Here is a 12,464-nt window from a genome sequence, read left to right on the forward strand (position 1 = left end):
AGTTATTAGGGTTAATGCTTTGTCTACACCAGACGAAATATGACCAAAAAAAATTGTAATAAATCCTAAATTTGGTTCCAAACTTTCGGCCAATTGAATCGGCCCAGTGGGAGTTTTTGCATAGGTATGGTGGGCTGAAATATTGGCCGAATGGGAGTAAAAATAGAGAATATCTTCACATACTCAGAATTTAAACATAATTCGTTTTTACCACTTGAAACGTAAATTCCCCTCATTGCCGAATCTGACAGTGATTTTGATCTCGACTTCAATGATGAGGAATCAGATGTGTTGAACGTTCCCGGATTTGATGAATCTGCACCAGTTTTTGAATGGAAAACAGATGACTTTATCCCTATAACAAACTCGTTAGATAGCTCAAGGTTAGGAGCGGATATAGAGAGTGTTGGTACCAGAAATGCAGATTTTTGCAAGGTGTTTATGACCAGCACGCTTATGAATTTTATCGCCGATGAATCCAATAAGCAGTACCAATACGTCAAAAACTACTGCAACAAATTGAGTTGGAGGCTAAAACTGTTGGATAGACGTAACAGTCGGAGAATTATACCTCTTTCTTGCGAATCTCTACATGAATCTATGTATTGATGAAAGTTTGTTGCTTTTCAAGGGCAAGTTGTCGTTTCATCGATATATTCCGTCGACAGCCAGCCATTTCGGTATAATTTTTTTTGTCATATTATGTAATTGTGCTACAGGATATGTTTTAAATCTTATTGTTTATACTGGACAATCGACAAAATATGTGACACATCGGTATTTCAGGCAGTGTAGTTATGTCACTGATAGAGCCATATTTACATAGTGGACATACGCTGTATGTAGATAATGGTACACCAGTCCATCTTTGTTTCAAAAACTACACGCCCGAAATACAAATGCCTGTGGTAGTGTTAGGTGGAACCGAAAAGGAATGCCAAAACTATCAGAAAAATTAAAGAAGGGGGAAATGAGAGCTTTTCACTTTGATACTATTTCGACACAAATTTGGAAGGATAAAAGGGAAGTATCGATGCTCACAAGTCTTCATCTGGCTAACATTATCGATACAGGAAAAACCACCTACCGACACGTACCAATATTTAAACCTGAATGTGTTCAGGACTATAATAAAAATATGGGTGCAATTGATAAATCTGACATGGTTCTGTCAAGTACACACTCATCGCGAAAAACAATGAGGTGGTACAAAGAAATGTTTTCCCACCTGTCGACCTTTCTTTATCAAATTCCCATATATTGCGCTGTCAAAAAACAGGAAAACGTGTGCCGCTCGCAGTTTCAGTTGGAAGTAATTCGGCAACTTATACATGAGCACAAACCTGATGTGCCCTCCAAATCCGCACCGTGGAAAAGGAAGTCGGAATTGCCATTGCGTCTAACAGAGAGGCACTTCATGGGTAAATTACGTACAAAAGAGGTTAAAGCTAAAGCAATGAAGAAATCGAGGGCTTAGTGTCAAACAACACTATCTACAAAAGTGCAACTTTACAGGAGAGCCAAAAATCGTTATTTTAGATTATTGTAACTTGACAAGGGAAATGTTTATTTAAAACCTAATGTTAATATTTTATAATTTATTGTGTATTGTACATTTATCTTGCTTATGATGATGTTAAAATTTATAGGGATAGTTTTAAAAAAATATGAAAACAAGGGTAACTTATGTAGTTAGCGTTAAACTTTACTGACGATTTAATAAGACATTTGAAAAGATTGACATAACGTTGTTTGACTATCATGTAGCCGTAAATGTAAAATAACGTTATCTCAAAAAAAAAAAAACACTTTTTTGTAGATAACGTTGTCTGACTTTAAGCACTCGAAATGTGGTGTAAATTAAGAAAAGAATCAAGATATCAGTGCAAAGTGGCTCTCTGCGTGGATACTTGTTTTGAGACCTATCATATGATACAATACTATTAATTTTTTAAAATCTTAGTGTGTGTATATACTTTAAATAATAAACTTACATAAACAATTACTTTTGACATATAATTTAGTCCGCGTATTTTCTATGACAAATTTTGTGACAACCCTGATGTGTCGTAAACATTTTAATTTTGTTATTATGAATAAATGGCAGCACAATTTGCGCACTCGTCATTTATTTGGTAAGTTTTAATGAACTAACTTTAATACATTTTCAAAAACGATATAATATTTAGGTTTTATTTTTGTAATAAAATTTGTGGCGTGCAAGGTACACCTACCGGCAGTTAAAAAGTTAAATGTGCTTGACGGTTTTTATGTTTATCTCAAAATGGCAGAATATGGTGTGTTATCGACTTTGAAACTAACAGTCTCAATTTATCTCAATGGAATATTTATCAATTAGTACTTGGTCTCAACAGACGAATGAATGTAAAATGTGAATTTACTCCATTTAATGATAAAAGGTCAAATGCCATTGATGTTAATTATAATAAAAATTGAATAGAAAAAGTATTTTCATGTCTATACATAAATATTATACATACATCCATTTTCAACACTTCCTATAATGCAGTACTATTGCATATTATGACGCCCAAGATTTTGGGATTGAATTTTGACCTATAAGTAGTAAAAAATTAATATTTGTGTACGGCATATTTTAATACAGTAATGGGTTATTTATTTTCTTACTGCTTTCAAAATTAATGTGATCGATTATATAAATAATCGCTTAACATTCCATGTGTATAAATTTACGCAGGCAAATCATAAAAATGTATTAAAAATATATTACCAATCTAATGGTTTAATCAAGGCTGGCAAGATTTGTAAATTTATCAAATTATTAAATCCCCAAATGATACGTTCTTTTTATACCTATTTTTGCATTTTTTTTTTTAAATTGTAATGGAATCATTCATAAAGAAAAGTGAAGTCAACATACCAATTGTAATACAGTAGACTCCCGATTACCCGGGCTAATGGTGGGGAAAAGCGGCATGGATAAACACAGATAATCCGAACTAGGGTCTTTTCTTTTTAAAATACTACATATTATTATACATTTCTAAAGCAGATAATTATTTTAACATGTTTAATACTCATAATTTATTAAGAAAACCTGTGATTTTGGTTTGTTTGCAGAAATCTTTCTATCAGTTCGAATTTTCCTGTTTTCATGTTTATGAAAGCGAGCGATTTTTTTTAAAATTAAGATCATGCACGGATAATTGGGAGTTTACTGTACTTACATTTTTTCTTATGCAAGTAAATCACACTAAATACTGTAAAACAATGCAATGAATAATTATTTGCCTTTACAAATAGTTCCAATATTTTGATATTTTTTTATAAGATTTATCACTGAAAGAGTGTTTCTTAAACTGTGGTAAAATCCTGGAATTGCAACCAGTGGCAGCCTTTCTAATACCATACAAGTGCAACGCACTACCTACATTTTTTAAGACATTGCTCAACTTGTCATTGTTATTAATATGGGAACATGTACCATTATTACAAACCATATGTATTGGTGTTTCTCATACATCCGTTTAGTGCGGCGACCGAACTAGCTATTAAGAAATACATCTCCGTTAATAAATTGAAGGCTCTGGGGGAAAAAATGCCAGTTCCAATTTTTGAAAATATTAGTATGATATAATGTTACTATATATTATTCGTACACAAACAATATTTAAAAATACTTTTTTTCCTAAATTGTACCTTTAAGAAATACATGACAGTTTAACGACTCACCAACATTGGACGAAAATAGAATGTTGCCGTTTTTGTTTCTAAACTCCTTAAATATATTCATTATAATAAAAAAACAACAGGAATACAGGAGTAGCAGGCTGTAGTGGAATAAGAACAAAAATAATATAACAAGAAATACTTTTAATCATATATAAATTCATTAGATATAAACTTAGTGATTTACAATTTAAATATCTTATATTTTCACATAAATTAATAAAAATGAGAAAGATGATAAAAAATTTACTGATTTGCACTTGTGTGACAAAAGTGATTTCATTATGACCTCATATGTTTTGATTTCATATTTGGCTGACTAATCAGTTGATTAATTACGACAGTCCAAAATGTGTGGTTTATATATTTTTTAAATCAATACAAAAAGCGACAGTCCACAATTCAATATTTTCGGGAAACAACGTTTTTATGTTTCAAGCTTCAATTATTTGTTTTAACGTGAGATTATTTTTTCCGTTGTATTCTATGTCGAAATTAGAACCAAATGGCAATTTGTTTCAGCCGATAAACTCTTAAATGTAATAAATATAGGCATATTATTATAAAATTGGTCATGGCGCTATTTGTACCTCATTTTTTAATTTACTCTGCATAAGGCACATATTTCTGTGGCACTGTCATGAGTTTATCAGATGGTACAGCATGGGAGACGCCCTTTTCAATATTGAATGTTCCCTTATTGGTTGACTTAAATTCGAGCGAAATAAACCAAGCTTTAAATAATATGAAACACGGACTTGGCGCTTTTTGTAATAAATCAAGACTTTTCATTTTTTTTCATAGGGTTATGTCGCGTTTTGGAATTTATAGATCAATACATATTGTATAAAATTATACAAAGAATACGTGCATATTTTTTTCTCGATTTTGACCAAATGTGGAGTTAACGCTTTTTGGAATTAGACGCCTCATATTAATATTTTACTATCAGAAACAGTAATCTCACTAATAGATGTATACACTGATCACAATATGGATTCTTTGCAATTTTATAAATGATAAGCATCTAGATTTGTAAATATTTTTTGATAAATTATAAATAATAATCCACATAGTATGTACAATCCGCGATTAATTTTTCTAATCTAAAACTTTTTTGAGAAATAGAATAAATAAACCAAGATTCAGTTCACTATCTGAACAACAAGATATTCCAGCCATTTTACACATAAGCTATCTTCTTTTTATAGAAGGTAAATTATTGCGCACTACCACAAAATGCTATTCTGAAGATCACCGGCTGGCTGCTACTGATTGCAACCCTTTAATACCACACATAATTTTTTTGAAATCATGAATTAAGTTAACGCTGAGAAGCTTTTGAAAAGAAAATGATGTTATAAATTTTTGACAAACTTAAAAAAAAACATCGAAGTTTGGTGATCGAGTAATTTTGTCGATTTCATTTATAAAAACGAATGGATACATATTGGGTGAACAAAATATAATCTTGCAATGTGAATACAATATCTATAGACATTATTGAACTGAATTTTAATCAATGGCCTACACAAAATATTACTTTTTTCTATTTATGTTCTGATTGACACCAGTTGGGATCAATGTTTTTTTAGCATCATCTGTTCATCGTTACGCACCGTGAGTGGATAAAATTATTGCATAATTATTGGAACGCGTAATGCATTTGGGGGGTATCAAGCAAGATATTAAAAAATGTTATTACCAAAAATATTGTTTAATGCCACTTTGAAAATATCGAAAAAATATCATAACCCCACCCCACACACTGCGCTGGGCACGTAAACTTGCCCAAACGAATAGTCTTATGTTACGATTCAAGCATGTGCGTAATTAATTATAATCAAATTTCACCGGAATTAAAAAATAATTAATGTACGTATGTCAAGTGCATTTCGCATTCTAATCAAATTGATGTTACCTTATAAAATATATTTAAAAAATGCGTAAAACATTATGAATTCCAATGGATAATATAATATATTATAATTATATTATTATTATATCTTAATTACTAAAATGTTATATTATGATGAATTTATTGAAGAAATTATGAAACATTCTGTAAAAAAACATACCATTTATCATAGAAAAAGTGAAACAATAGGATTATTGAGCTATGCACCATGATACAACTATTTGTAGTAAAAAATATTTAACATTAATTTTCAATGAGTTTCCTCGTGATTTAATTTTGGGCTGGTAAGAGCCAAATAATGTATTTTTTTTCTTTTCACACACTAATGGTTTTCTTTATCAAATTGATTATGATTATAAATTAAAAAAATAAACATATTATTTTCCTAGTAATGTTGCACTGGTGTATGAAACATACCATGCTAGTAATACTTTTATTTAATTAGGTAATAATATAGATTCTATGTTATACTCAACATACAATGGTATACCCAGTAATTCAATATAGTTTTTACGTATGTTTATTGTATGTAACATTTACAGACACTATCATAACTTCTATATTGTTGTATTAACTACGTTTACATTTCCAAAGATAACATATTATTAAATGTACATTTTTAGTAACCTTAAAATTGGTATATTTTTTCTTCTACCTTCCTTTTCCTAATACTATGGTCATGATCTTGTGGATATTTTTTCGCTAAACTGTTCAAGATGGATCACACAGTACGACAATGTAGACAGAGTTAAAAAGACTGATCGACAGATTAGTTGTCATCTATTCAAGGGTATAACAGACTCCTGTTCCTTGGAGCAAACAATTTTGAACTTTCCGGTGGAGATCTGAACCTATACCCGCCAATTGTTAATTCAATACTCTGGCAACTACGTGTTAACATCTGTCAATTATGGATTTCAATAATAAATAAACGCAATTACATGTTTTACGATTTCATAGTGTGTATGTAGTGTAAAGGAAGACCATTTCAAGTCGGTCCAACCGACCATTGTGACTTGGTATCTACAAGGGAAAATTGCCATCTTCAAAAAGTTTGCAGCAATTTACGGCGGGCGAGAAGATATATTCTCATCGAAGATTGACCGTAATATATATCAAAATAGGAATCACGCACACTAGTGCACGCCAACTTAAGTCTTGGAAGGTTGCTCCTGAGACACTTTCAGCACCACATTGAAGGGCACCTAACGCTCATTATGCCACGGTATATGTCTGCATAACGGGTGTAGAGTGGTAGACGGAAGAGTGTAAAGGATGGAAGTGTGAGTTGTGAAGATCTGCAGATTGGTGCATCCATGATATAATGGTAAGGGAATAATAGTGAAGAATATTTTTTTCAGCTAGTTGAGAATGATCAATGTGATTGATTTTTTTTGAAAGAGCTTTTATGTTACAGGTTCAACATTTTTTACAGGCTTGTATCCTACAGCGTAATAACATGGGAATTTTAATTTGGTGCTAGAAATATCTCAGGAGCAATTCCCAATACTTCCCGAAGTTGTCTTATGTATGCCCTACTGAATAAATCAAAATAAAATCAATTAAACATAAAAAATTAATCATTTGCCAAAAAACATATTTTGCATGTAGGCAAAGAAAATTATAATTAATCTAACCAAAGTAGGTGAGTAATAAATGTGTTACGATCTGTCTCTGGCATTGTAGGATGACTTGTAGTTATTTTTCAAAATTTTCTGATGTACTGGTTTAGTAATTCTTGATGCACTCTGAAATTGAAGATATGATTATGTAGCTTGTCAGTATATTCGACTCGTATTTGACAAAAAGTAAAAAAAGCAATGATTTACTTCATGCATATAAAACAAGCTATATTTATGCTTTTAACTAAATATATATTTCTTTGGTGGTTATCATTATATCTATTTTTAGCTGTAGCTTAATGAGTCAGTTTAATCTACTATATTAATAAGCTGCTTCATTAAAAAATATTAGTACCTATTTAAAATCTGTTAAAAGCAAAATCATTTCAGAATTTAAGTTTTGAAATACAATAAATATGCTTTCTTTGAGACTTTAATGGCATTTTTAAAATAAATGGATATCATTATGTACTATAAAAGTAATAAGCATGAATAATATTGATCCTTTGGTTTATGTTTATTTGAGGTTTTAATTTATTTAGGTATTAAATTTCACCGTGCTTCTTGAGAGCGAGTTTGGTGAAAAATACCATAAGTATGCTTGTTTGGTGCTTATATTTATTTACATTGTCTATAATTTTCATGTTTTTTACAATCAATATTTACATCTACAAATAATCATAATTTATCTCATTTACATTATCAGTCTCTACTCAAAATAAATGAGTTGATCTACAATGAATGTACATATTTTTGTCTAGTGGAGTTTAATGATGCAGGAACACTAATTTTATTTATTTGTTTTAAATACAATTGTGTAGTAGTAGCTTTAGTCACTTCTAGATAAAATGGGGCGAACACTAATTATTTTTTCTGTGTATCGTAATCATCCAACATGTCATTGACATGGTGATGGTGCTTGATAGAAATTCATTTAAAATTTGTTAAAACATATTTTTCTATAAAAAACGGTTTTGACGACCCGAGTTGAAATCATCCTTTATAAAAGTTGTTAGTTTTAATCGATTAAAATTATTCTATATGTAGAATTTACACCAACATAACATGCTAAGCATTATATGAAAAGTAAAGGTCGTAAAGATTTTTTACTTAAGGGGGGACATGCTCGTCGAAGGTCAAAATTGAGTTTTTATTGTATTTTCAAACCATGATCCTGGACACTCCTTAAACATTGTAGATAATCTATTTATATAATTTTGAAGCCTTATTATCCTTTATAGTTATTTTAAACATTTGATGACTGCATAAAGTATTTTTGTTACATAAAATAGTATTCTTTTAAACCTCTCGCTCTAATGTTTTAGAATATAGTCATATTTCGGTACATAACTGTGCAGTGGTGTTAAGATTTTTTACATTTATTAATTTTTAAACGCATTTATGAAACCATTAGTATAATTTATTACGAGATAATTTTTGTAAAATATTCATGATAAAAAATTATATTGATAATCTCTGTGATCCCAAATTTGACAAGAATTAGGCATTTTATTATTCAAAAAATCGGCAAGATTAACACATTTGAAGATGATTCTAAAGATATTTATTATAAGCTATGTCTTTGACCATTCAAGTGTGATAAACATCTTATGAATAATGATTGCTTTATAATAATTATTGACCTAAGAATAAGGTAGTGTTTTTTTGAAATACGCCATTTCTTTTGTCATTCCCTAGTGGTTAAGCTACAACATATGGCCGTAGCCATAACTTGACAAACTATAATTGAAGTAGGGAGTAAAATTATGTTAACGCGCGTGTTTGAACATGTACCTAACCGAATTTTTTTTTATTTTTTTTTAAACGGTACATGTTCAAACACGCGCGTCAATATCATTTTAGTCCTTACTTCAATTATAGTTTGTCAATTTATGGTTACGGCCGTATGTTGTAGCTTAACCACTGGGGAATGACAAAAGAAATGGCGTATTTCAAAAAAACACTACCTTATTCTTAGGTCAATAATTATTATAAAGCAATCATTATTCATAAGATGTTTATCACACTTGAATGGTCAAAGACATAGCTTATAATAAGTATCTTTAGAATTATCTTCAAATGTGTTAATCTTGCCGATTTTTTGAATAATAAAATGCTTAATTCTTGTCAAATTTGGGATCACAGAGATTATCAATATAATTTTTTATCAATATAATGGTTTCATAAATGCGTTTAAAAATTAATAAATGTAAAAAATCTTAACACCACTGCACAGTTATGTACCGAAATATGACTATATTCTAAAACATTAGAGCGAGAGGTTTAAAAGAATACTATTTTATGTAACAAAAATACTTTATGCAGTCATCAAATGTTTAAAATAACTATAAAGGATAATAAGGCTTCAAAATTATATAAATAGATTATCTACAACGTTTAAGGAGTGTCCAGGATCATGGTTTGAAAATACAATATAAACTCAATTTTGACCTTCGACGAGCATGTCCCCCCTTAATGGAGACACCCTCACTCTACTAGACAAAATGCGTTGTAGTAAAATTCAAAGGAGAATTAATTCATAATTGCTCTTAATATGCTATTAAAGAGGTGGGGAAGTGTCTTCGCCAGAAATTCAACAATTGTACTATGAATACACGGCATAAAAAATAATAAAGCAAAGCCATTCATTTATACATTTTATTTTAATTCTTTGGGTTACACAATAGGTATTCTATTTGTAGAAAAATATATAAATAATCGGTAAATGTGGACGATAAATTTCTTATACTAAAGCATCATATTCATAGCAGTATACATCCTTTCTTCTTTTGGAGAGATTTAGAATTTGTATTATTGTTGACTGTCATTGTTTGATCTGTTTGACCTGAAATTATCATTTATAAATATTTTTGTAATCTTATAAGGTACTTACTGGAAACAATAATATTTACAATGTTAATAGAAAGCTATTATAAAAATATATGTTACATTTTTGTTTTAATTAGGTAAATAGAGTGGGATTAGGTATCAAATTGAGTGATGACATGAAAATATTTTTATGTAATAAACACATGAGTTTCTAAATGATTTTTACTAAATGAAAGTCTTCATCCGAAAATGTGTGCAAAGAAAATAAACATTTACATTTGGATCATCTAATTATATTAGAATTACATAGTTATAAACAAATATGAAAACTTGACGGAGTATTTATAGAACATGCCATGTTTATTATATACGTTGAAACAATACTTACACATATTATGGATAATGTAATAATTTTTCGAATATCATCACAACAATTTAAGACAGAATAGCTTATAACCAACGTTCGCCCAAAAATGTATGTATGCACACTTGTAAATATTTGTCCACACAAATGTTTACAACCACCTCATATGGAAATTTCGTAGAAATTAGTATGTGATATCAGATTGTTTATCAGCCTAAAAAGACGAAACAATGACTGACATTGTATTACACCCATCAAATTTTTTACATTCTCATACGACAAATGTTGTCACATTCTTCTATTTTAGTCTTTACATTATTTCGTAGCATAATAATTTTACGAATTCATTTATTTATACAAAAAATGGTGGAATATGCACACATAATTATTTTGCATACTATTTACAGCTCAGATGAGTTTATGGGGGCCCGTAAACGAGCCACTTTTTACAACAATTTGATACGGCAATTGTGTCACCGTTAATAGTTCCCCAAAACACGACAATAGTAGTCTACGTTGCCGAAATTTTAAATCCCATGCCCATGCTCTCTGGCAACATGGTTGGTCGATATATGTAATATCGAACGCAATCGAAAATACGGCAATAATTGCTAAATAAATCTATTTCATTCACGCTCTGCTCCATGTATGCATCTCTGTTTGACCTCACCAGTAGCAACAATAAAAACATTGTATGTAGTGACAGCCGATTCGACAATACGTCATTATTATAATTTTTTGCTGTGTCGTTATTAATATTATTATGGTGTTATTACTAATCGTCAATTTACACTACGTACAATGAATAAATGAACAAACCACCATAGGGTATTGAAGCTTATTAACGAGGTTTATTTATGTATTGAACTATGGAATGTGGAAGGCAAACAATATAGGTAATGATCAAAATATGAAAAGGCCAATTATCAAAGCTGCACAAGCGTCTGGATCTGGAACAATGTAAGCAATCGAAGAGTTGAACACCCTGAATAAAAACATTTAACTCCTCTATGAATCTCCAGTTGGCAAAAATCGAAGAGTGACTGGCAGTATAATAGTAATCAGTGTTGCTTTCTTCATAACTGTATCTACTTTCTGTTTCTTCGCACTAATTGTATTTAACAAATACCTACTAAAAGTCAATTTTTTTCATTCTTGTAAAGTTTTTAAATAAATAATTATCAATAACTTTACTAATTTCTGGTTTATATTACTTATTGTTTCACGTTTGTTTAAGTATGACCCTGATTTGTTTATGTGATTATTTAGGACGAGATACGGTGCAGAAACTTCATTGCCGGCCGTTTTTGTCAAGTGTACGCACAAAATACATCAGCCTCACTTGCCCGACACGGATGACAGGTCATACATTGCCCAGCAACTGGGTAATAGTTGCATAATTTTTTTGACAATCGTATCGGCAATCTGCAATTTTTGCTGCTCGTTTACGGGCCCCTTATGATCCGCATACACAATAGAAAAATGATGTGGAACATTGGTTATAGTCATGATTAGTAAGAAAGAAGTATATTTAAATATCAAAACCATCTCTAAACAGAGTTATTACATAATTTAACTGTTAAAAAGGAAGCGCATTTTTTTAAATGTAACATCAATACTATACAATAATAAGCAAATGATAAAACTCAATAATAGGTTAGAATGCATATAACTTTGGTATCTATTTGATATAGAAAAACAAATGTGGGGACTAAATGACAATTGAGAAAAAATGGACAAGTGGCATTTTGAGCCAAAAGCATGTATATCATATTATTTTGATAGATCAATGTGTGGGCGTATTCAACAACTTAATGTACAAGCAAACTTGTGAGATTTTTATTTATTAAAACACAATAAATATACTTGTTAAATTATAGTGACTAGGCACCTAACCATTACTCCTCGTAAACTTATATGCAAAGGCTCTTATTAGACCATTATAATCGTAATTGTTCATAATATATTTTATTTGTTGATCAAAGAATGAGAAGTTTTATAGAAGAAATAGACATAAACA

General features: G+C 30.2%; 1 protein-coding gene across 4 annotated transcripts in view; it reads right to left on the minus strand.

The window, feature by feature from the left end:
* Positions 1-5,945: 5,945 nt before the first annotated feature.
* The window catches only part of LOC147079662 (uncharacterized), a 44,053-nt gene continuing 37,534 nt past the window's right edge, over positions 5,946-12,464 (minus strand). For 2 of the 4 annotated variants that reach the window (XR_015070053.1, XM_085942974.1), the window contains one exon: positions 5,946-7,377. Coding sequence is in view for 2 of the 4 variants with exons in the window: in XM_085942974.1 (XP_085799100.1) it covers positions 7,376-7,377 (2 nt within the window). In the remaining 2 variants the exon portion in view is untranslated. Of the gene's footprint in view, positions 7,378-9,889; positions 10,097-12,464 lie in introns of those variants that run through there. The other 2 variants (XM_085942957.1, XR_015070052.1) reach the window with 2 other exon arrangements.

The sequence above is a fragment of the Rhyacophila brunnea genome, unplaced genomic scaffold (genome assembly GCF_057557595.1).
Source record: "Rhyacophila brunnea isolate RB1 unplaced genomic scaffold, BYU_Rbru_1.0 scaffold_1, whole genome shotgun sequence".
Classification (NCBI taxonomy): Eukaryota; Metazoa; Arthropoda; class Insecta; order Trichoptera; family Rhyacophilidae; genus Rhyacophila; species Rhyacophila brunnea.